General features: G+C 42.3%; 1 protein-coding gene across 3 annotated transcripts in view; it reads left to right on the top strand.

The window, feature by feature from the left end:
- The window catches only part of LOC145393843 (mechanosensory protein 2-like), a 262,649-nt gene that overhangs the window by 190,308 nt on the left and 45,271 nt on the right, over positions 1-27,070 (top strand). For all 3 annotated transcript variants that reach the window (XM_080267886.1, XM_080267885.1, XM_080267887.1), the window contains exon 3: positions 5,254-5,409. In XM_080267886.1, the coding sequence (XP_080124012.1) occupies positions 5,254-5,409 (156 nt within the window). The remainder of the gene's footprint in view (positions 1-5,253; positions 5,410-27,070) is intronic.

Below are 27,070 nucleotides of genomic sequence, written 5' to 3'. Positions count from 1 at the left end.
ATTATCTCGGATCATCTCAGCTCACCTGGCTTTACTTGGCTCACTTGAATCATCTGGGCTCACTTGGCTCATTTTGGCCTTTAGCTCGTCTCCATGGGTCTTTTCTATTGTTAAATCGATCTTCACAGTTCCTAATTTCTTTACATTTTATTATTTATTCTTTCTTAATTCAATCCTTCATTATTCTCTCAGGTTTCATCGTTGGCGCTCATCATTTATTTTATGTTATGTAATTAAGCTCTTTTTTCTTTCGAGATCTTATATCCCTCCATCATTTAGTTAAACGTTTTTCTTTAATTGTCACTCCCATTTCATTTATTATCGTGTGCATTTCCTTATCATCGTTATGTTTTTATTTTTCGATTTATCCGTCTTTCTTCATCTTTTCTCGTTTTTCATCGTTCGCTGCTTTTTTGTTATTATTTATTGTATTATGTTAGTGACGTTATTCTGATTGATTTCCTTCTCATATTTCGTCGTTCATATTCTTTTATCATCGTTTTGTATATGTATTTATTTATTTATTTATTTATTTATTTACATCAATTTAACCCATCATCTTCGTCTTATCTCATTTTTCGTCGTTCACTGCTTTATCCTATTTATTTATTGTCTTATCGAAGGTTTTTTTCGTTCTTTCTCATTTACCATCGTCAGTTTCTTTATCATCGTTTTATTTTGTATTTCTAGATTTAACCCTTCTTTTCTTCTCATATTTCGTCGTTCAGTGCATCATTTTCTTTATCAATAGTTTCATGGCAACGAAACTCCTCTTCCCTCTTTCTCATTCTTTATCGTCCTCATTTTTTTTATCGTCGGGTAATTTGTATTTCCCGATTTCGTCCCTCTTCCTGTGACCCCTTCTTCCCCTACCACAAAAGTCTACATCCAATCTGACCTCTCTCTCTGTTTTTCCCCCTCTCCCCTCTCCATCCCTCCATTTTTCCCTTCTGCGCCCCTCTGGTAATCCTCCTCCCCTCCTTTTCCCCTTCTGGCTCTTCTCTCTCTCTCTCTCTCTCTCTCTCTCTCTCTCTCTCTCTCTCTCTCTCTCTCTCTCTCAACCCTTCTTCGTAATGAGCCGAGTAATTGTGAGTTTCCCATAAGGGTCCTCTGTTCACTCAAGGGGTCAGCTGCCTCGACTTAAGGACCTTTTTTTCGGGCTTGAGAGAGAGAGAGAGAGAGAGAGAGAGAGAGAGAGAGAGAATGGTGAAAGGAAATAAAAACAGTGAGAAATATAGGCAGTCGAAATGGTATATACAAGAAATAACTTCACGAGAGAGAGAGAGAGAGAGAGAGAGAGAGAGAGAGAGAGAGAGAGAGAGAGAGAGAGAGAGAATGGCGAGAGGAAATAAAAACAATGAGAAGTGTAGGGAGTCGAAATGGTACAAGAAATTACTCCACGAGAGAGAGAGAGAGAGAGAGAGAGAGAGAGAGGATGGAGGTATGGAAATGAGGGCAGCGAGACGTGAGATTATGCTAATGAAACAATATCAAGAATCATCATTTACCCACCACTGTTATTACCACACGCCCGACCTAAAGATTAATAAAAAATAATCAAAGTAAAGGAAGATAAGGAATAAATAAAGAAAAGGAAGTTTTGATATGCTGGATTATTAGGAGGCGCTGATTTTCGTCCTTAACGCCTCCAGATCGGTGACTTAGTTTTCTACTTTGTTCTTTGCGGAACCCACCACCTAAGAGCACAGTGTCAGGCTGCCCGTAGATAAATAATGAGAGTATTGTAATTGTTAATTTGAATAAAATCCGGAGAGAGAGAGAGAGAGAGAGAGAGAGAGAGAGAGAGAGAGAGAGAGAGAGAGAGAGAGAGAGAGAATGTGGAAGTAAATTGAAAGAAAAAATATTTATAAGTTAGAGGAGAAAAAAATAAGAGACCTAGACTTCCATAGCAGGCCTCACCCCGCCAGTTTGGTATTCAGAGCGCCAGCAACGCCTTCTCGGAGAAATTTATTAATATTACTCAACTTTTGGGAGCGTGGAGCCTGCTGGAGAATATATAGATAAAGATAAATTGCCCAGAAGTGGAGACAGTTGCCGTAAATATATTAGTTTCTGCAAAAGTAGATTACGTATTAGAAGATTTTTTTGGTATTTTATTTTTTAATATTATTTTTGGGAAAGGTGCGTACTGCAGAACGTTAAAATTAATTGCTCAGGAAAGGAAAGACTTGTTTCATATATGGTTAAAAAAATTGGAAAAGATTAAGAAGAAAGTAAGTGTCAGTATGTTAATAGATTTTTCTTTATCTTTGAAAATTTGTTATATATTATTCGATCCCCTTTTTAAGAGCATAAGCCAGACAGAAAAAACAAATGTAAATATAAATAAACTGCTTGATAGTGGAGAAAGTTTCTGTTTATGTACTGTATCGGAATTTTCTATAAAAGGATAATTAAATGTGACACCTCTTTTAACACCCATGTCTGTATTCTCGTTGGTTGTGGAAACCGTAACACCTTTTCCTAGGCGATTTATTTTGCTTATTGCACATTACTCTCCTATTCTGTGTTGTTTAATCCTTCAAACATCTCCATACTCTGCCTAAATAACGCACCAAAAGATAATAACTAGCCATAGCCTAAAATAAATCGCTAGAGAAGAGGCGCTAGGGGTTTTAATGGAAGAGAATACTGATCTAAATGACACTTAGATTTTCTACAACACTCTCAGCTTAATAAAATCGTCCGGCGTCATCTTAAAATTGCTATTAATTTTATCAGGACCAGGAGACGGGTAGACAAGAAAATAGGAAAAAAAAAATGATAAGAGGAGAAAATAATAAAAAAATGGGCTAACTCGATAAGAAAGCGAGAAAGTGAGAAAAATAAAAGATAGCGGGCGATAAGGGACGAAGAAAAACAGTGTGTGGTCGGTGAGTGAAAAAGAAGGAGATATATTGAATTCTGGAGGCCATATCAGGGTGAGAGAGAGAGAGAGGGAGAGAGAGAGAGGGAGGGAGGGAGGAGAAAGTTAAAATTCCACCCACGTTAAACTTGCAGGTGGGCAGGGAATAGGGGGTAGGGGTTGAGGGAAGGAGGGAAGAAAGAGAGAGGGGAGGAGTGGAGAAGAGAGAGAAGAAAAGGAGGAAGGGAAGGAGAGAGAGAGAAAGAGAAACGTAAGAGGTGGAGGAGGAGGAGGAGGAAGAGAGCAGAAAATTGGATGAAGCAGAAAAAGAAATAAGGGTGAGAGGAGGAAGAGCAGAGAGGATGAAGAGGAAAAACAAATGAAAGTGAAGAAAAAGAGGGAGAGAGAAAAAGTGCAGGAAAATGAGAGAGAGAGAGAGAGAGAGAGAGAGAGAGAGAGAGAGATGATGTAAGACAGAATACCCTTACACCACCATAACAATAAACCTAAATCATTCTACACTAACAAATGCAATTTCACCATTTGTTTACGTTTCTGTGGCTAAATTATCGGTATTCCTTCCTGTCTGTCTGTCTCTCTGCCTGTCTATCTAACTCTCTCTCTATCACCCAGCCTTCCCTCTGTCTATCTACCCATCTCCTTTTTTCTCCCTTCCCCCTTTTATCTCCCTCCACCCCCATTTCCTCTCAGCTCACCCTCTCAGACGCTGCCAGTATATCCTCAATAAACGACTCTAAGTTTGTTTTCTTCCCTTAAGTACAGGAGAGAGCACAGAAGAGGCTACGGTAGGGGGATAACGGGAGAAGGAGCTTAGTATTTGATCTTATGTGGAGATTTTCCCTTCCTCCATACTTCTATTTTTTATTTTTTATGTTTTCCTGTTGTATATGATTTTTTTTTTTCATTTCCGTTTTTTTTTTTTTTTGTCAGAACACCAGGTATGTGAGAATTAAGTGTTTTTTTTTTCCTTGTTGTTAGTCATATTTGGTCTAGGATTTGTTGTGAAATGTGCGTGTGTGTGTGTGTGTGTGTGTGTGTGTGTGTGTGTGTGTGTGTGTGTGTGTGTGTGTGTGTGTGTGTGCTCCTTAAAGCTTTTGTTGTTTTAAGAGCATTAAGTTAGAAGGGGGAGAGAGAGAGAGAGCGAGCGAGCGAGAGAGAGAGAGAGAGAGAGAGAGAGAGAGAGAGAGAGAGAGAGAGAGAGAGAGAGTTCATTAATTCGTATCTCAGTTCATTTCCTCCCACTCACTTCACAGACTCAGTACTCCTTTCGATTTGGCCCTTTTTTCATTTCTCTCTCACCCGATAAGGTTCTTTAACATCATGGCTGTCAGAAATGTATTTGTTATCGTGTTTTTCCGTCTTATCTGAAGATTCATATATACAAAACCAGGAAAATTTTGTGATTAAGTGGATTGAGGAGCTCCAACTGAATATACATCGTAAAGGCTTATATGCTACTTAGGCCGAGCGACTTGTAACTCATATAACCTGACCAAGTAGATTTATTGATCACATAATGCCACTCATGGACGAAGGATAGGTCACTTGCCCTCTGCGTCTGGACCGAGTAGCCTAGCCCCGGACCTTTACGCTCCTGACAGGGCAGTAAAGGGAAGGGAAATAAATGATGGATGGAAAACTGTGGTTGTCGGTTCCCGTGGCAAGCCACACGCTAGTTAGACCCGAAAAGCCAACCCATATATAATCACTCACACAACCGCGACACCCCATATAACCTCACAATCACCCCACACCGCAACCGACCCCCACAATAACCTCCACAGCTCCCCTCACCCAGCACAATCACCCCCGCAGCTCACCAACCCACACAATCACCCCCTCAGCTCACAAACCCCCACAATCTTCCCACCTGCTTACCAACCTCCATATTCACCCCCACAGCTCTCTTTTCAGGCACTTATGCACCAGTTATTTATGTTCAGTGGCACTTGACGATGTTGTAGTGGTAGTGCGGTAGTGTGGTAGTTTTATAGTGACTGGGTAGTGTTGTAGTGGTAGTGCTGTTGTTCTTGTAGAGCAGCTGTAGTTGTAGTGCCGTGTTGCAGTGAGAATAGTTGGAGTGACAGTTTTGTGTTGTAGTAGCAATGTTGTGTTGTACTGACAATGTTGCTATAGTGACAGTGTAGATGTGGTATAGTGACAGTGTTTTAGAAAATAGATGTGTTATAGTGACAGTTTTTGAAAACGTAGATGTGTTATAGATGTGTTATAGTGAGTTGTAGAAAGTAGATAAAGCTGAAGTACAACTACCATGCATGTCCTTGGGAGCCCGTAGCTAGCGAGTCCTGGCTGCACGGTTTACAATCCCTAATCTCACCTCCCCCTCACCTCTTGTTCTTCTGTAGGTGGTGCAGGAGTACGAGCGAGCGGTCATCTTCCGCCTCGGTCGCCTACTCAAGGGCGGGGCAAAGGGACCCGGCATCTTCTTCATCGTACCCTGCATCGACTCCTACAGGAAGGTGGATCTGCGAACTGTGTCCTTCGATGTCCCACCACAGGAGGTAGGTTGTCGCTCCATCGGCATGCTAACCTCTAAGATTTTTGCTATTATTATTATTCCTTTTTATTGTTGGACAAAATCTTTATCACTGAATTAATCACGTACAATTTTTTTCTTTGGTCTGGGGATTGTGTTTCGTCTGTTTCACCCAATCTTGCCTTTCCAGGTTGTCAGAATTTTCCCGCTGGTTTCAGAGGGTAGTTTTCGTCGACGTGGATGAGGGGGCCACTCTGTAGAAACTAACCAACTTATTCTCTCAATTCACAGCTTGTCTCTTAGTGACTGCGATAATATTCTATCTGTGATTGTGTCTGACTCTACGATCCTTATGTCTCTCCTTGTCTGGCTAAAGTTTCGGGTCTTATTCTACTCCCTCCTTTTTTCCTGTGAGTTCCAGGCATTTCTGTTTACGAGGTATTGTAAGTATCAAGTCTTCAGTCGACTCTGTATAAATTAGGACAGTTACTTGGTGGATATGATTTCTGTTTTTTTATTAATTTTCGGAGAGGACTGTATCAGCCGCCATGTCTACTGTTTATATAGATCTCCCGCCCAGCCCTTCCCCCTCACAGCAATTTCCCCTGCACTTAGCAACGTCCCTCCTTGATCCATCGGTGACTTTGAGCATGGGGATTGAGAGAGGGCTCGAGAGGATTTCATAGTTTAATTTGCATGAATTTGGGGCCCGGTGCATGCTTGAAGTCGCTGATCCATTAGCTATAGCCATACCAGAGTTTTTTTTTTTTTTTTTGTCGTCCACGAGGGAATTATTGTTGTAGATCAACCAGTTTTTCTTCTTGAGAGTTTAGGCTAACCAGTTCCCGTCCATCACCTCTCTCTTCATCTTCTTCTCCTTTGTCTTCTTTATTTTCTACCTCTCTTCTTCCCTCTTTAGCTGTACATTTACCTGCTTGCATATTCCCCACTCCTGTTCCTACTCCCGTCTGTCAATTTCCTGCTCCTCCCTCACCTTCTCACCACCTTCACTCCACTTTACTTCACTCAACCCCACCAATCCCTCACTCCCTTACGTATCCATCACTCTCCCCTCACCTATCACTCACTCCCTCACTCATCCCTCACTTCTCCCTCACCTCTGCATCATGTACCCCTCACTTCCCCCTCACCTCTGCTTCACGTACCCCTCACGTATCCCTAACCCTCTCACTTATGTCTCACATCCCCTTCACCTTCCCCTCACCTATTTCCCTCACCTGGCTCTCACTCTGCGTGACGACCTGACTCCTCTTCACCTTACTGTCTCCCCATTCTTGTTCTCTCCTCCCTATTCACATCCTCTTACAAACATATTCACCTGTCTTTACCTCGCTGTCTCACACCCTCTATTCCTCTCACACAGATCCCCCTCCAAAGCCTGCTAACCTCACATACCTCCCCCTTTAAACCTCCCCACCTCACCCACCTCCTATGCAGCTTACTCCTTCTTCACCTTTCTGTCTGCCATCCCCTCCTACACAGCCAATTCACCAACCCCTCTCCCCCCACCTCCACATCGACTTGCATCACCTGCTCCCCCTCTCTTGCCTCACGCCCCTTATTGACAGCCCGACTATTGGCTCTTCCCCCCATGAAAGATCCTGTCCCTGGATTCGGTCTCAGTTACGGTAGACGCGGTCATCTATATGCGGGTGAGAAGCGCCATCCACGCAGAGACCAACGTTGACGACTACAGGTGCTACTAACAGAGAGAGAGAGTGTGTGAGAAAGAGAGGGAGAGAGAGAAAGAAAGAGAGAGCGAGAGCACTTTACCCTCCCTCCCTCCCTCCCCCAGAGTTTGTCCCTCCCTGTGTCCCTTAGAGTTGCTCCCCCCTCTTTCCCTCCCACCTTCCCTCCCTCCCTTAGTGTTGTCCCTCCCTCCTTCCCTCCATTCCTCAGAGTTGTCCTTCTCTCCTTTAGAATTGTCCCTGTCTTCTCCCTCAGAGTTGTCCCTCCTTTCCTCCCTCAGAGATGTCCCTCCCTCCCTCCCTCCATTAGAGTTTTCCCTTCCCCCCTCCCTCTGTAACAGTTCTCCCTCCATCCCTCAATTAGAGTTGTCCCTTCCTCCCTCCCTCCCTCCCTTAGAGTTCTCCCTCCCTTCCTCCATTAGAGTTGTCTCTCCCACCCTCCCTCCCTTCGGCCCGCCCTCCCTTCGCTGTCTTAGCTCCCTGGTGTCGATATTAATAGTCTCGTTGCCTGCATTGCAAGCCATCTGGGAGGCCATCCATGCTCATGATTCCTCGTCTCTCCTCGTTGCCGCTCACTGACAATGCAAGACAGACTGGCTCATTTACCTTTTCATTTACGCCATTGTTTACTGTGGCGTGTAGGGGTGTGTCTGAGCCCCTTGGAAAACGTGGCTACCCTTGGCCTTACTCTCGTTCGTTAAGAAGACTCCCTAGCACCTCTTCCTTAGCGATTTATTTTTTGATATGGCTAGTTGTTATCCATTTGTGCGGCATTTATGCAAAGTATGGGATATTAGAATGATTTTTATGACACAGAGAAGTACAGTAAGGTGTATTAAGCAAATTAAATCGCTAAGGAAAACGTGTTAGGGAGCCTCCTTGCCCGACAAGAATACGAGTCTTAGCCTCACTCTCACTCACTCGTTAAGGAGGAGACGTAGCACTTCTTCCTTCCTTACTTATTCCTGTATATGACACGTTGATATTCTCCAGTGTGTTATATGTGTAATCTGTATTCTTATTAAAAGGGAGAAAAATAATATGCATGAGATTATCAGCGTATAGTGCGCAGAATTCATAGCTAAGGAAGATGATCTAGCAAATCTCCTAAGCCTATGAGAGTAAGGCTTCTGGTTTCTAGAGAAGTATTCTAGGTGGCACAGGAAGTGTCGTAGCACCTGTCTCATAGCGATTTATATTGCACATTACACCTCACCATTGTCTTGCATTTTACTGATATCGTTTTTATATTAACATGGTTTGTATCAGTAATATATGAGAGGATATGGAGGTGCAGTGTCCAGAAAATAAATCGCTAGGGAAAAGGTGTTTCGAACTCCAAAGCCACTTGGAATGTGGCCCATTTTCCGACGGGGCCCATTACACCCGCACCCACGCCCAGGACCAGTATTTTAGTCGGCTCAGAAAACATCCTAGCACTTCCTCGTGACTAGTTTTATTTCTACATATGACACTGTAATATTCTCCTCCGTTTTTTTTTAGCACAGCCAAATGATATAGATAAATCAGAAGAGAATATTTAGGTGTAATAGGCAGAATAAATCGCAAAGGAACTGGTGCTAAGAAGCCTTCTAAGCTGGCGAGAGTACTACACCGGGTGACTTACTTCCTCTGATCAGAATTTTTTACTGATTTCCTCCAATCAGAATCTTTTTACTGATTTGCAGTGACTTGCATATGAAAATTATTACCTTCCTGAGATACTATACACAGTCTTGCAATAAGTTTTAGATATACTGACACTGGAATGTTTCCTTGGTGATGGCTCGCATGCTAGCTACTCTCTAGTTCATTCCTTCCCCCTCCCCCTATCCCCCCCCGGACCAGTCGAAGAGAGTGGTGTAAAAGTCAAACTTTTCTGTCAGGATGAGATGAGAGTTCAGATTCATTTCAGGGAGGAACAGGAGGCTTTCAGAACTAAGATGAGGATTCAGGGTCGGAGCTTAAGGTGCCTCAAGCCTGATACTAGCCAATAAGTGAGGTTCAGTAGGCACAGGTTAAGCACTGTGCCTGAATCCGCATCTTGAGCCAAACCTTCGACTGGGCTTGTGACTGCTTCCTGTGGCCGCGATACCTCACACCAGCAGTCCGGCCTCCTCGTCCTCCTGCTTCTCCTTTCCCGCCCCTCCATACCTCTCTGTTCATTTATGTTCACTCTTATTCATTGACCAAAATTAGTTTCGCGGGGTGGACTGACCAGCTGATGAGTGATGCATCGAGATGGTGGCGCCGTCAGCCCGCCAGCCAGAGTGGGGGAGCACCCTAGATAGCGAACCACAGCCGCTGCCAGCTCATAGATTCGGCTCTGCTCCATTTCACTACTGCCGCTTGCAGCACAAGAAAACTGCGTATTGCCCAAAAAGGGATATGGCTGACTTTTTAGCCTCTAAATCGTTTAATCTGACATACTCGCACTAGAAGGATGCCATTTAATCCAAATCTACACTGTGTACCCTTGAACGATGGAGTGCTGTTGCCGAAATTCTTATCGTTAACAATTTATCATTAAGTCAACTCGTTCTAACGTGGATTCACTGGGTATACATCGCTGGGTGTCCCAGTGTTGACCCTGTAGGGGATACTTTGACCTAATTCCGTCCAAAACTATATTAAAGTTCATGACCATTTAAAACACCATATACGGTAGTGCCACCATAAACCACTGTAGATGAACATCATTTGCAAAACACATTGAGGAAAGACGCTTCAGGTGATGTGTCAATAAAGATTTACCAAGCCAAGCTGCACTCACATTTACTCCCAGAAGTGCTGGAATGTTTGTACAGAGCACTTATATATTCTCATTTTACAGCTCAGAAAATATTTATCAACTGACTTTTGTCTCACTGAGTTACCTGAAGAGTGAAAGTTTTGCATCGTTAACTTGACGAAGATATAAAAAATTAGAACCACCAGTGTAAAACAACTTTAACTAGAATATCAGTAAACAAGGGGTCTTGGATAGTGATTTATGCTCAGTGGTGACTGACGCAGCGTTCTGTTTTAAAATGTAGTTTTATCCATTGCACAGTAATCACAATAATTCAGTAGCCATCTGCTTTCAACCATTACAGCGTGGTAATTTCTTGGATTATATCGGGAAAAGAAATTGCGTCTAATCGTCTCACATTAATTCAGTAGCATCCACTTCCAAACATTAACTGAACGAGAGAAGTGCAGGAAATTAAACTCCTCCAACTTGTGAAAATGCTGTGGTTGCGCCGGGTACTGCCCCATCGTGGCTCAATGGGCTCGGCCGGAACGTGTGCATGCTCGTGACGTCACAACTACACGCTAAGCACCGTTCTTTGCGTTCCCGTCGTTCTCCTGTGTTTCCCCTATTGCCATTTTTACTTTTCTGGTGAACGTAGCCTTTCCTGGTTTCTTAAGCAAGCTGATCGATTGTGTGTTCTCACCTGTAACTAATAATATGGCTTCAAGTTTAATGACAAAAAATAATAATGATAAAAAATGTAGAATAGCCTCTAAACACCAGAAGGTTGTAGTTCTAGAATACTTTTAAGTTTGTTGATATTGTGTTAATTGTTTTATATATATAATTATATATATATATCCAAGAGGTGTACATAGAAGTGGATTTTGACAGCCATTCTTTGCATTTGTATATTTATGCATTTTTGAGTGTTATTTAATCTAGTAATAATTTCCGAAATACAGATAACCATTTCTCCCAACTGCAGTTACTTAGGCGGTTTTTAATTTGTACCATAATTTTCCTTTTTTCCCCTTTCTTTTGGTGATTTATTGGATTTTTTTTTTTTTTACTGTAATGTCCTTTGGCTGGAGTGTCCAAGGCCCCACCCTCCTGCCGACGGCGCTGTAGTTGTGAGGGCGTCTTGGCCAGCTGGATCCCCCGACCTTCAGGAAATTTGGACTTGTGAACAAACTTGGCTCTTCAGTTCACAAGGCCTTTAACCTTTATTTTCATTATATTTTTAATTCCCCTTCCGGAACTCTTAAAGAACTCTCAGTATCAAGTAACCTTCCCTCTCTTCGGACGCATTAATTTTTTTTTATTCAAGATTAATTTTTGGATTATAATGAACTTTCCATTTTCATGTAGAGTTAGTTGTGTGTGCCCTGCCCGTAACCTTGAGCCCTTGAGACTGAAGGCCGTATTTATGGTTGGCTTTGGAGATTTCTTAACACCTCTCCCTTGGCTGTTTATTTTGCATGTAACGCCTCCATCATTCTTCTGTATGTTACTGATGCCCCTGTATCAGTATTAATCAGCTATACATAACATACAAGAGAAAGTCAGGTGTAAGATGTTAAATATGTCGCTAAGGAAGAAGGATTGTGAATTGTCCTATGCCAGCCAGAATACTGCCATGAGTAAGATGAGTGTGTGGACCTCAGCTCTGACCTCCCCCACCCCCGACCCTGGGTAGTGTAGTGGCAGTCCCTCCATGTCTAGCCCCTCCTCTGTAACACTCAAGATTCAAGGTCCAACTCTGGCCGCTCGAGTCTCACCTCGGCTTCCCCCTCTAACGCGAGTCTAATGCTCCAAGATCCTGTCGCTGGACTCTGTTCCGGTGTCGGTGGAGGCCGTGATCTACTTACGCGTCTGCAACCCGACCAATGCTGAGACCAACGTAGATGACTACAGGTGCTCTTCGTACTGCCGCTCACCACTCCCTCATCTCCTTTGTTTTCTTAGATGCTCTTTCCTTTAGACCAACACAGCGGGTGGGTCCCAAGTCCCACCCGCCGGCCCTCCGCCGCTCGGCTGGGCTCTGTTAGGCCACCACATACATACCAACAAGCTTGCTGCCTAGTTAATAGCAACTCTATGATCCACTCTACTCGGGACCTCGCCGAGTGCCCAGACAAGAAGGTGTCACACAGGATGTAATGTAGAGGACACAAAGCCACTCTGACGAGGTGATGAGACTTGTGGCCGTCACTCTGGCGAGGTGCTCAGGCCCGCTTCTCTGGCCCTCCTGTTCCCCTCCACTGTGGCAAGAAACACTCATGACACAACAGGTCACGCGGCCGCCAAGGTCACCTTCCGTGACCCGGAGAGCTGACCCATAGACGACTACCACCAAGACATCGAAATACACGAAAATATTTATAAATATTTATATATATATATATTTAGTATATCTGTCCCTCCGGCCTCGCCCACTCTCGGGGAGAATCAGGGCTGTATTATTAAAGCTGAGAATTCAAAGGTGGAGACAAGCCTTCAATTTTTGGTGATAATTTTCAAAGTACATGATGATAGAACATAGTTGACCTAGTGATATCGTTGTTAATTGCATTCCGTAATGTGGGATGCAGGCTTATCACATCTACTAAATACAAGTGCTCCATATACGTCTGTCAAAAGTCAGAGGCTTTTTTACATCCTCATGCTTTCACTTTTAATAATGCAGCTGTCATACTTTCCCTAAAAACCCTGAGTTTGCAAGTCCCACATCAGAAATTTTCCTGAGTTCCCCCCCCCCCGGTGGTGGTGGTCCCCCTGACCCCGGGGGCCCCTGTGCCCTGGGCGAAGCACCACTGCCACCACCCGGGTGTAAAGTCCCTTCACTTTTCTTCCAGTCTTTCCCGGGCCACTCTGCCGACTGCGATGGCTTTGTGGCCATCGCAGTCAGTTGCCATGGCAAGGCGGAGGGGTCATGGCACACCTTTATGTAACTTGTGTGAAGTGAAGATTTATAGGCTTAGTCCTTCCCTCTGATGACTTACATATTTTATTCTTGCCTCTCCCAGATGATTATATTTAGTTTAGACGAGACTCGTTAAACTGGAGAGATTAGATATAATCTTCATTAACCCCTTCAGTATGAGGTTTATCTTAATTTGAATAAAATTATCTGGCAATAGCAAGAAAGAATGAAAATGTCATCGGATATCATGGTGTTAAGAACTAATACATTGATACTAACACCCTCCTCCTTGCCGAGACCTAGAGAGAGAGAAAGAGAGTGTGAGAGAGAGGGAGAGAGAGACAACTTCCCTCCCTCTCCCCTCTCCCATTGCCCTGACTCTCCCCCACACGCCCCTTCCCATGCTAGGGACTCCCCCGCAACAGTATAGTGGGCCTGGCCGGTCGTCTTGCATGCCTGGTGACCGGCAGTCTCTCTCACGCTCAGCACCGTTATTTAATTCCTTCGTTTCGCGTCTGTTTTTTCTCTCTCTATTTTATTACTGTTGTTTCCGTTTCCCAACACCACATCTCTCCTGCGTTACGGACCCGGACGCACCAACAAACTTAAGATCAGTGCCTTAGCGTTACTTGGGTCTGTTTTTGCTGTATGGACGAGGAAATTGGATGAACTTTTCTTGTCCCCTCTTCTTCCTGCAGGTAAAAATTACAGTTACGAGTGGGCATTGGTCATAAATTTGTCTGTGAATCCGGGCCCCGTTTCCTCTGTCCTTCCTATCCAACCACAGCCAGTGTGCGGTCGAGTAGGAGAAAGCAAGAGCGTAGTGTTGGCAGGATGGGTAGGCAGGGTATAGTGTGGTGGGTTGCAAGGGTGGGGTTAGTCTGGTGGGGGTCCAGGGTGGGTTAGAATCACACCACCACCACCACCACACCAGGACAACCATCACATCACCATCTTGCCCCTACCACCCCTCCTCTAGGGTAGGCAGATCTAAGAAGCATGCAGTTAGGAAGACCACTGCACATTTAAATATAATTAATAAACTAGAGTTCACGTGTGTCTATGCCTTTAGTTTCAAAACACAGTGATAAACATGATTTTTCATTAATTTTCTCAAAACCTAGGGAGACCTGTCATGGTCGGGTTCAACAGTTTATATCCTAAGACCGAATCTGTTGATATTGAGTCCAGTCGTGTGAGTGTCACGTAAAGGAGATGGAAGCCGCTTGTCACGTCAGTTCCAGTACTTATGTCACCAGATTTCCATGACAGAACGAGTTCTGCTCAGATTTACCTTATTGCCATTGATCGCCCATGTACCCGAACTACATTAAAGTATTGCCGTAAATTATACCCCACGCAAGAGACGCATTGCCACATCCATGTTTACTACATAACAGTTATCCTTTTTTCACCTGAGGTTTTATTTATCGAAAGGTGAATATTTCTTACAAAATTCGACTTCTTTGATGACGGGAATGCGAAAAAAAAAAAAAAAAAACGAATTTCGAACGTTGTCGCCTCAGGGAGCATATGTTGATCATCTTAAAGATGTTCCAGATAACCCACACAGTAGAATTTACACCCCTCTCTCAAGCAGTCATTCTAGCAACATAACCGAGAATATTGCCAAAAGTAACTAAGTATACAAATACAAAGAGCTAAGGTCAAGAAGTTTTGCTGGTCGAAACTTTTGTATTGTGTTCCTTAAGTTTAGTATATTTTGTAATCATGTTAAGTGAAGCAAGAGACGTCGCCGTTATTTGTCACCCATTATGCATCAGACTAACATAGTGGAATATATGGTGAAAATAGCATTCGTTGTTTGTGGTACTCCGACTCCACCCTCCTCCCATCTCACTCATAAATTAATCCTCTCTTGTCATTTACAGTTAACTAATTCAGATTGACCAGAAAAACTCTACACTCCTTTGACCTACTTTATAATTCCCTTCCGTGTACTTTGAGGAATGTAAAGAAGTTTCCCATTACTGCAAACAATCTTTACCCACATATACTCTTAGAACTGGAATTTTTGTATGAACTTTTATATATGTATAGGTAATGTTCAAACAGATGATTGAAGTACTTTTTAACATTGTCAGGGGAGTCTAACGTCGGCTGAATAAAACTGCTGTTTGGCGGAATAACATACAAAGTTTGTCCAAAGGCTGAAGAAGTTAACGCCTTCAATATGAGGAACTTCCTGCTATACGTAAATTGCTTGTCATTAGTAAGAACAAAACACAGTTGTACTGAAGAGATATGTGGAAATTTTAGTCGACTCGTTCAGTATGAGGAGTCTTCCAAATGGAATTAACTCATCTTGTGGCGGCAAGAACAAAGTGTACGAAGATGTAATCATACTGAAGAGTGGGCCAAAGACTGATGTAACAATGGTAATCTTTGTGGCAGGAGGGTCGGGAGCAAGGAATGCCACCTTCCCGGAAATGTCTGGTTGGCAGAATTATCGAATCGATGTTATTCGTCCTTTGAAGGCATGGAAGTTATTAGCTCAGTAAATTTTGTGACCTGCCAATTTTTATATGCCCAGGTGTCAGTGGAACCAAATATGACAGATGTTTCCACAAGTAATATAATTTTCTGCATATTGCATCAGCCAATGCGACCACCAACAGAGAGGCTCGTTCATAATATTTTTGTACATTTGGCAAAGAGCAGACAAAATTAGACTTCTCTATCCTATCTGAACTTTGATGGCAGACTGCAGTTATTTATCGGTAATGAAGGCAGTGACAGTGTAGTTTACGATGTTAACTACGACTCGACAAAATGTCAGTTAAGTCACGATGAACATGTGGACTAACGTAGTGAGAGCTCTGTACCTGCAGTTGCCAGGAACATATTAGACCAGTGGTTTTCAGTCTCTTTCATTCCTTTTCCATCTTGACTAACTATCAAAATCCTCATGGTCTACTTCACTTTTCTCACAGACCCTCACAAATAATGTTGAACAATAAATTGCTCAGGTTAGAATCTAACGAGGACTTTATTTTTCATTTAGCAAAAAAAAAAAAAAAAAAATGTGCATTCTCTTCTGCCAGGTCAGGGTTATGTTTGCTTCAGACTTCCCACATTTTCTTTTGACATTTACAGTTCACCGTGATCTTAAATCTTGCTGTGACGGTCCCCAGTTTGAGAACCACATTAATTCAATGAACGTAAATGCCCTGACCAGTGAATGCGGAAGATACGATCGAATGTTGAGGTGGACAGCAATGTTTGCCGCAGACAGGGCTGGAAAATACCCAAACATATGCATAAAATCTTTCGTTATTGCACATGAATATAGGTCGTTATAGATTTACTTTATGGCGCAATTAATTTTCATGAAACTGCAAGAAGCAGTCATGTGCACCAGTCTAATGTAAACGATAATCTCCGCTGTATATAAAGTAATAAATCTGATTAGTTCTCAGATCGATTTTCTGGTCTGGAAGACAGTATAACTCCATAAAGTACCGTCGTGTAATACTGTGCGTGAATTTATTAACTGAGCCATACGATCATCTGGTCTTGGGAATCTGGTAATGAACTATCTGCCCAGTCACTTATACTGGAAGTTTGCAGAGTTCCTTTCTTTGAGCCAGACGGTGTGTACGATGACTTAATAAATGAGTCAGACGATTTGTCATTGAGTCAGACGATGTGTACGGTGACTTAATAATTGAGTCAGACGTTTAGTCATTGATTCAGACGGTATAGACGATGACAGTAATTGAGTCAGATGTTTATTCATTGAGTCAGACGGTGTGTACGATGACTTAATTGAGTCAGGCGGTGTATGTTAGCCATTGAGACGATAAGTGTAGTCATTGAGTGGTTCCGCTACTCTGGTCCTGGGAATCTGGTAACCGTGCCCCTCACCTCACCAAGATCCTGTCGCTGGACTCGGTGCCCGTGTCGGTGGAGGCCGTGATCTACATGCGAGTGAGGGACGCTACGGCGGCAGAGACCAACGTAGAGGATTACAGGTGTTCATCAGCGTCCTATGAATCCTCTCACTGTGGTGTTTGAGATCCTTTGCTGATGTCGCTCATATAATGGACATTCTTATCACAGTAACCTCTTTATATATATACTACTACTACTATTAATTACATATACTATCCATTGGACATTTGTTCTACGTTCTTCCTTGGTTGCGTTTGGTTTAGTTCCCCATTGGTCCTCAATAGCTAACCTTTTTATAAAGTTAAAATCAACTCACCCGGAGCTTAATTTTTACCTCTCCACGGCTTCGACCCAAGTTTTTGCACTCTGCTCATTAACCTCTTATTTATTCATTGGTTTGTGAAAGGGGAGGAGGAGTGGACTGCGTGACAGGCTGTTCCCGCCACCGTCCGCTCTCCCTCCCCACTAACCTTCCTAAACCCTCGCGGCTGTTCCACTGACCCCCATCCCCCCTCACCCCCATCCTGTGGCCCACAACTTCTTTGTGTATATCGTAGTGCTGTAATAAGCAAATGCTGCTGTCAGCTGATGAATAAAACAGACCTTCCAATAAAACAGTTACTGTCAACTTTGGTTAATAACGTCATTAAAAAAAAAATGGAAAAAGAAAAAATCTGTTGACTTAGCTGTGTTTTAAGTCTGATCCCAAAATTAATTGTGCACGATTATTAAAAACTGAAGCTTCTGTTTGACGTAAAGATCTTTTCAACTATACATTGGTATTGTAGTGGATTTGTTGCTTGTATTAATCACTTTACTTTGATGACGTATATATTGATAAATTCTTGCTACTCTCAGACAGGGTTAATCAGCTTAGGGAGGTTTTTCGAACTTCTTTTTACAGTCTCCATTAACATCCATCAGTACTTGGGGGGTCTCCTTAGTTTACTAAAATCATCTTATGATTGCAAGAATAATAAGTCCAGGAATCCATGACGAATTTCTTGTGTTATTCTGGCTATTGTTAGACGGTTTTCATAACTTTGGAGAAATCATTTATAGTGAAGAGAAGGAAACAGACTCCTTTAAACTATTCACAAGATAAATCTATATACACTGCGTAAAATCGTCTGAATGTAGCAAAAATTAAATAAAAATACGTCACCAATCTGAAGGGGTTACTTCACTCCGGGGACGTATATTAATTTTATTCTTGTAACATATGCGATTTTATTCACCTCAGGATACTCTTAGGGGTTGAAGGGTTAGATATGGCCTTGCTTTTCTTTTACTTGGGGGGTTGCCTGAGCTGAATAAAATAGTCTGAAGGTAGCAAAGAATGAAATATAAAATACGTCATTGGGTTGAGGGGGTTAAAGATACTGTTGCCTTCACTGATGGGTAGTACAGGGGCTGGTGTGCTAGGGGTCTTACGTGGCGCCAGTGTGTTTGTTTACGTCTCATGTCTGCTGTGGCCTGACCATTAGGAAGAGGTTCCAACACAGTAAACGTGAGGTAAATAAATACGCTAGTGTGATACAAGGCCTCCAACACATCACCCCCCTGTAATTCTTATACGGTAAATGAATGCGACTGTACGTCACTGGATGAAAGGCATTAACAAGAGGTGGGGGTGAAGGGGGATCCTTGGATAGCGGAACGGAAAGCGAGTAAGGCGTTGAGCGGGTAGAGAGGGAGAGAGAGAAGTGGGATGGTGTTGTGTTGTTGGCAGAGCATTGGGTAGCGCGTCCGGTTCACAAATGGAAGGGCCTAAGTATGATTTTTGAGAAGTTTTTGGAGAATGTTTGTTCGTGGACCAGGTTAAAACGTGGACAATTGGGGGTTATAGTCGTACTCTTGGACTGATTTTGTTTTTTCCTTGACCCATTTCTCCCAGCAGTACAGTTTGGGATTTGGATGTCGTATTCTGAGGGAAGACTGAGACAACTCGAAAATTAATTGCCTGGGAAGGAATTTGGGATTACGCAAAAATTAGTCAGATTTCAGTGATTCTCGGCGATGGGGAGATTTGGATCTGGAGATAAATATAATCCTTTCACTACATGTCCTCCGTGAGTTGGATAAAATTGTTTGAAAACAGGAGAGAAAAAATGTGAAGAATTCAGCGTTGTGAAGTAGTTATTCTGACATTACGCTTTATCTTAGACGTCGTGAGTTTTTGATGTCACATTAAAGCCTCTCCTTTTATTTCACGCTCTTTTTACCATTGACATCACACCGTCTCCCTGACTCTAAATCAGATCGCAAGAATGTATTCGAGAACATTTACATATTTTAAATCTTAGTAAGAATTTATAAGTACATTTGTAGTCATGTAAATAACTTGCAACATACTTGGTAATACCAGTATTAAGATATATTTAAAACCTGGATTAATCATTTTTTTTCGTCTGGTTTTACATAAATTAAGGATTGAGAATAACTCTTATCCACCCTTCCCATGTCTGCCCAAGGTTATCACATGTGAGTCAAATATTGCATGTTAGAAAGGTCCACTAATATTGTGATTTTGTGCCGGTACAGTAAAATGAAGTCAGCAGAATATTATAACTGTGCTGAGAAAATTTCGTGTCGCCGCCCTTCAGCTGAAAACTCACTTGCATACACCCACCGGAAAGTACTTCTCGCCCCCTTCCACCATTTCTCTTGTAAAGTACTTCCTGTCTATTAAACGAGGCCGGAGCCATGTGACGCCCGAGGAACTTGTAAAGCACAATAGCCAGAACAAGATCTTCCACTGTCTGAAAGTAAACCAATAATGAAAAAGTGAGTTTTATGGATCAAATTTTCTCATTTGCACGCATACTTACAAGGCTGAAGCATTTCCTGTTATGTGGCCAGCCTTTAAAATAAGTTTATCTGTTGACTTGACTATTCCTTAAAAGTCATTCTGAGTTTATTCTTAATTACATCATATTATTGTGGCCATTAAGAAATACTAACATCCGTGACAATTGAAATCTATTAACAGCATTTTGAGTGAGGGGACTGCATCTGCTACATCTGCCGTGCTTGTTAGTGTCATTCCTCGTAGTTTTCAATAGGAGGGTAATCCTGTCATCATTAAAAGCAGCGAGAGCTCAAGTTGGAGGAAGTTGTCCATGCGAGGTCATCTGTGAAAGGTCATCATGTGAGATTGTCCATGCGAGGTCCTCATACAATATCTTCCTTGCGAGGTTATCACGTAAGATTGTCCATGCGAGGTCATCATTCGAGATCGTCCATGCAATGTTATTATTCGAGATCGTCCATGCTAGGTCATCACTCGAGATCATTTGTGGGAGATTTTTGTGCGAGATAATCCATGTGAGGTCATCATGCAAGATTGTCCATGCGAGGTTGTCATGCGAGATCGTCCATGCCATTCGTTATGTAAAATCAGCTTTGTGAGATCATTCATGGAAGCTGGTCCATGCGAGGTGTTCCGTGCGAGGTGTTCCGTACAATGTGTTCCATGTGAGGCATTCCGTACGAGGTGGTCCATGCGAGATGTTCCATTAGAGGCATTCCATTGGAGGTGTTCAATTTGAGGTTCTCCATGTGAGGTACTCCATGCGAAGTATTCCGTGCGAGGTGTTCCGTGCGAGGTGTTCCGTGCGAGGTGTTCCATGCGAGGCGTTCGGCATGAAGTTATCCGTGAGGTCATCCATGCACCGATCCCAACCTCAGTCATTTGCTCCAGCCTGGCATAACACACCCACTTGTCCTCTCTACCATCTCCACCTTGAGGATATCATTCCCCCACACTCTAAAAAAAGAAAAAAACGAAAAAAAAAAATCTCACGCACCAAGGCACGACTCAGCTTGGGACACCGCTTGCTATATGCACAGTTTTTTAATCGCTTGAGAAAAAAATATATTACTTTTTTGTAAATATTATATATATGTTTATGAATAGGTGAACTAGTCTGACATTGGTTATTAGTATTTGTTACATATTTGAAATGCAACTGCAGGATTTACATTAAAAGAAGAGAGAAGGAGAGATTTTATTTTTGAGTTACCCTAGGAGACCCAAGCTAGTAAATGAACCAACGAGCATTTAGGTTGCTGGATTGTGTGACAGTTACAGAGGTACAGTCAGCTTTTAAAAATTACAAAAAAAAAAAAATCAGTCTACAAATAGGTTTCAAAGCTTTCTCGCAAGTTCGGGCGGATGTGGTCAAGCTTAGCCTAGAAGGAGCAGTGTATATATTTTTAGCTTAGCATTGACATGTTGTACCAGTTGAAGCTGTTGTTAGTAGAATTTAACAAGCTGCTGAGAGGTTTCCAGACGTCAAGAGCTGTGAAATATTCTTAGGCACACGCTACATGTACAGGGTGTCTATAAAAATATCTGTAAAGTTATCCAGTCCAGTCTCAAAGTAATCTATAGAGTTATCTAAAAAGTCATCTAGTCCAAATTCAGAGTTATTTATAAAGTTAACTATAAGCCTATCTAATCCAGCTTCAAACAATATATAGGTGGTACAGTTGGGGACATAAATACTGATCCACTTCATAATGATAGCTAATGAGACAGCAGTGACTTTCTAGACCCTATGATGCAATTATTGGAACCCATCAAACTCTCCAGAATGTTACTCGAGATTATTATTTTTGTTCGACTGAAAAGTGGAACGATATAATTCTCCACATCTGTACCCATCTGTTGACGATCCCTGTAAAGCAGAACTTGTAATAACGTACATTCTTTATCAAGTTCGACAGAGCATGTGTTTTCCTTGTTAAGTTAAGTAGAACTTGTCTTGGTCCATTTTTGTGTATTTAGAAATGATGAGTCAGATTAAATATGGACACTCTGTACTTCATTGCTCTAGACTTTTTTTTTTTTTTCTGAGACAACGCCTGTGACTGTGTTCTGTTAGTCAAACACCTCTTTACTGGGCTATTCCTATTGGGAGTGGCGACTAGGAACCTTACTGTTGTCAGCCAATTTCTCACTTAACCTGGACAGTGTGTGACCCCGTAGCCCCCTAGCAATTAGCCCTAACCACCACCAACCACCCCCATAGCCATCGTTTAGCCATATTTTGCCTAGAGAAGATTAACGTGTCCAATGATTGTCGCTCGCCCCACAGATTCTCACCAGAGATTCTGTGACGATATCTGTGGAAGCGGTGGTATACTATCGTGTGTCCGATCCGATAGCAGCTAAGAACAATGTGGAAGACTACAGGTATATCCCAACACAGACACAGACGGGAGAGTCGACTTGGCCCCGTATGAGTTAGCCCGCGAGGCTCTTTAAGCGATCGTAGACTCGCTTATCTGGCTAGTTTAGAGGGTAATGATCCAGGTGGCGGGTGTTTGGTCCACGAGAGACTCATTGGCTAGCTCAAACGGGACTTGGTCTACCCTCCCATTAGCCCAAACATCCTAGTATGGCAGGAGCTACCCATGAGAACAAATGTGGATAGGGTTTGGGGCCTGGCGAGAGGGGTCGGTTTCTCTTCATCCTCACGCCAATCCTTAGGGGATGAAAACTAGCCTCGCTTTGTCAAGCCAGGTCTCAAAATCCCTGTGACTAGTCATCGATTGTTGTGTGTTGGGATGCGTTCGATTGCCCTTCAAAAACATGCCAAAAACCCCTTTCATCATCTCTCATTTACTCAACATTCACTAATACACCTGGAATGTAATTACAGATTTAATTATTAATGTCCTCAGGGGCGCCAGTAACGTTGATCTCCAGCAAACTATACATAAAATACTGACATATTACCTTAACTAAATTACCTATATAGTTAACTAAGTCATCATAAACCGAGTAAATACATGGACCTTCTGCATTACCCTCTCACAGGTCATTTTTCTCGCACTGTCGTTCATGAGGACAACCCAAGCCAGAGTGCCAATCAGAACGCATCTCCACGAGGCCTCTGAGATTCAAATGGCCATTCGGGCAATCCCTTAACACGGTGTAGCTTCAGTGTGGATTTTTTAGCTTAGATCCTACCCGGTACACTAACCTTGTGTTATTTTTTTATATATATGACATTAGATGTTTTAATGTCACCCAAGTTTTGCTAGAAGTACATGCTTAACGTTATGACAGTGTTTAATGTGCTAACCTGTTTTGAGCATATGGGTCCTCATAGTACATTATCTTCGGTGCTCATAAATTTCGATTACTCATCTATCACACTTTGACACCGACCGGAGCAGTTCAGAAGAGTTTTCATATTTTTTTTTTCGACAGCCTACTTTTTGCCCCTCAGTAAGCTTTAGGAGGGAGTGATGTGGGAAGTGGAAGGGGTTGGGGGTGTGGGGAGGCGGGTGGTACACACAGGCGTCAGTCATGAGTTGCCAGACCATTGCAAATTTTAATGCCAAAAGATGTTAGAGAGTCGTTTAGTATGAAAACTTGTTTCAGTCCCTAGCCAAATGGAAATATATGTCAGATCTACCTATATATAACAGTGCTAATTTGGCAACCTTAGGCATCACTGGTATAGTACCAGTGGACGGAGAGGCTTGGCGTACTTTTCACAAATTAGTTCTTTTAAAAATTTGCCTCAGAAGCTGTATATGCCTCTCCACAAGCACACTTTGACAATGCCGGCCTAGTTTTAAACCATTACAGTTCCATATCTATTCATTTTTGTTTTATCATCTCCAGTCGATTTTATCTGGCTTTGGACAAACTTCTCCAAGTGAAGTTAATGAAGGCAGCTTGTAACTCCTTAGTTCGAGAAACCTCTTCAGGGTTTAATTAAATCGTCACTGGAGAGTAAGAATTTAATATGAAAAATGTTCTGGGGTTGAAAGCTTTAATTTTCCACAATTCTTATGAAGAAGAGAGTTTCTCATAAAGCCAAAACTAATGGATCTTTCACACTGATAAAAGGTACTGTATCTTCTCACATAGGGCATTACCCATTCGCTCACTTTGTCTGTTACTTTGACTTAGGTCTCAGCGTTTATTAATAAACTGCTAAACCCATTCAGTTTTGTTTGTGATCTGTTTATACGAAACGCTAATGTGGAACGATGAATGAAAAGCCTTCACGGCCATGGTGGCCATTTGATTAGCACTACTAACTGCGAAGCTGTCAGCCCAACAGTACAAGGGTTTCAGTTCTTGCGGGGGCAGCTGGCGCCATTTGATTCAGATGAGTAAATAACCCACCACAGGCTCAAAAGCCTGAGTTACAGAAATGAGTATCGTGGCTAAGTTCCCCATTGTGTCTGTCCCACCTCACCACTACCTGATGATGAAGTCATTTGTAATGCTGATTATCAGAACATAAACAATTGTGTCAGTACTTTCATTTAATATACGACGTATAGACAGCAGGTGTGGGACGAACGGGTAGGGCAATTAGCATGAGTCGGCCTGGCATAAATGAGTGTGCTTGTTTGTTGACCATGACCAGTATTAATAAGCCTGTTACCACCCTCTGCTTCACCCCCCCCCCTCCCCCTCAGCCATCCACATCCACCCCCGTCCACCACTCCCTTTGTTTCAAGAAAGCATCCAATTTTGAAAGCTTTGAACCCTATTTTATTTTTGTCCCCCGTTCACACAAAGAAAATGGGATGGCCCGCCTATAATTCCCACTTGGGTCTCTTTTGCCAGGAGTAGTAGTAACTAGAAATAGTCCACTAGTAGCATACATGGATGTACTAGCCTAGAGTAACGTATATCAGAGTGAGGAACACGTGAGATTAGAAGCCCGTGTTCTAGGTGGCATGAGGAGGCCTCGTAGCACCTTTTCCTTAGTGATTTATTTTGTGTATTACACCTTAACAGTCTCGTGTATGCTATTCATATCGTTTTAATATCGACATGGTTTGCATCAGTAGCACACAAGAGGATACTGAGGTGTAATGTACTGAATAAATCGCCAAGGAATGTGTGTTACGGGAACTCCAAAGCCACTTAGAATGTGCCCCCATTATACAGTAGAGAGAACGCGTGTACTTGTCAACCTCCCCCTTTCTATATACTACATGGCATGACTGATCTTGTGCAGCTCAGCGCGCTCTTTAGCTATATGATCATGATGCCTCCATTCCTCCTCTTCCTGCTCCTGCTCCTCCTCCTCCTCCCTCTTCTTACCTCCTCCTCCTCCAGACTACACAGACTGGGGGAGGCCGGGGCCCCTATGTCCCTGGGCCCACATCCTTGTCGACTTGGAAGGATCTCTAGCTCTTCCTTAACAGTTTATTTTTGTGTATGTCACGTTAATTTTCTCCTGTTTGTTATTTATGTAGAGTTGATAAAAATATATAAATAACGTGGATGAAAATAATAAGTTGCAATAAGTAAACTAAATCGCTAGAGACGAGGTGTATAGACGAGAGTATGAACGCTTTCTAACACCTCCTCCGTAGTGGTTTAATTTGCGAAAGTACTCATTGATATTTTCATGTATGTTATCTATTAGTTTTTTTAGTATCAATGGCATAAATAGCACATAAACTAATATTAACTAGATATATTCAGGAATAAACTAGTAAGGAAGAGTTACTAGGGAGTCTGCCAACGTGACAAGAATACGAGCCTGGGAATCTATGTGGCACTGATCTTTTCAACACACCCTTAGCGATTTATTTTGCATTTTACACCTACACATCCTCTCGTGTGTTATATATGGCTTTAATTTCAATACAGAATGCATTGTTAACGTACAGGGGGATGTCTAGGCGAAAGGTACAGAATAAATCGCTAGGAAACTTGTGTTAGGAAATCTTTCAGAGCCACCTAGACTATGACCGTGGGTCTTTTAGGAAGCATGTCAGAGAAAATGCCTCTTCTTCTCTGCCCGTCCTAGTTCGCTCCATCAGAATATAACGCCAGAGTCTCGCATTAACCCCCTCACTCGGATTACGTAGTTTTACGTTTTTATTCTTGCCATCTCGAAACATTATTTTATTCAGCTTAGTGGATACGTTTTGAGGTGTAGGGGATTTTTAAGACTATATCCAACCCCTCCAGTTCCAAAAGTTTCTCCTGAGCTGAATAAAATCGTGTGGAAATGGCAGTAATAACGTCAAAAGTATGTAATCAGGCTGAAGAGGTTAAAACTCCACAAAAACGTCGTAGTACCAAGGAAGGAGAATGCCATAGCTACTTTTAAAATTCCAAAAAGACAAATCAATAGAAATATTTTTACTTCCCAAAGTTGTTATTTCAACCACCGCGAGTTTTTGTTCATGATTTTTATGCATGCATGTATTCTACTATATTTTCATTTTTCCTTAGTTCCAGAACACCAATGCACTGCCAGCATGTCGATATGGTTATGAATAAAACTGTATATTTCGTTACCTGTGCACTGTCGTATCCTAAATGTCTAACAGAAATAAACAGTCCAACAGTGTAGCACAAAACAACACGCTGTGATACCAGGCTTAATGCTGAGTTTTTCCTATTGATGAACTGCTTCCCCCATCTCAAACTTGGATGGATTTTGACACACGCACCCATCCATCTGTTGTTTTATGCTACAGAACAACTAAATCTAATTAATACTAACTGCATCAAATATAAACTGTATTAAAAAAAAAAAACATATTTAGATAGTCATAATACTCCCCAGGTTGTCTAAGTGTGTATACCCATTGGTGTCTATAGGGGAGGCGAGGGGGTGTGTGGGAGGTGGACATGGGGGGGAACCAGACCCCCTCTCTCCCCCCATCTCCCTCTCTGGCTCATTTCCTGTCTGATTACGAGTTCCATGTCTTACTAACCAACCTTAATCCACCGCAGCTCACAGTAGCATTCCCGTCTAGTCAGTTCCCAGTTGGAATTTCACATGGCCATAATTCACACTTTTCTACACTAGCCCACACACACCTTCCCTCTAACTTAACCACCTGTAATTATGATTCTAATTAGGAATGGGGTGTAATTACAGGTGGGGTGGGGGTAGAGAGAGTATGGGCAAATGTGGAAAGGTGTGTCATGGCCAAGTTTAATTCTGATATGGAAAGGACTATAGGTATGAGTCGTGTTTAGGGGTGACGTAGGAGGCTTCCAAACACCTCTGCCACAGCTATTTATTTTGTTCATTACACCTGTGCATTCTCTTCTGTGTTATTTGTCATTTTAATATCGGCATCAATAACACACAAGAGGACATTCAGGTGTAATATGCTGAATAAATCGGTAAGGATGTGGTGTTACTAAATCTCCCAAGTTACCTTGTATACGACCCATAAGTTATCTTTCAAGTCTTCTCAACGATATTCCTAACTTTTGTACCGAGATTCATCAGTTTGTTTGTATATGTAGACGCTTTACTTAGTACTGGTAGTTATCGTCCATGTTCTGTATATACACTCTCTTGCAGATTAGACTATTAAAGGCAAGTTTCTTTAGATCACATTAATTTATCGTGAGCAATGGAGTTTTCTTGGATTTATTTTTATT

Source organism: Coenobita brevimanus, chromosome 25, assembly GCF_032717465.1.
Source record: "Coenobita brevimanus isolate Jiangsu-jjx chromosome 25, ASM3271746v2, whole genome shotgun sequence".
NCBI lineage: Eukaryota > Metazoa > Arthropoda > Malacostraca > Decapoda > Coenobitidae > Coenobita > Coenobita brevimanus.
Note: the sequence above shows the minus strand (reverse complement) of the source record. Positions and strands in the feature narration are given on the sequence as shown.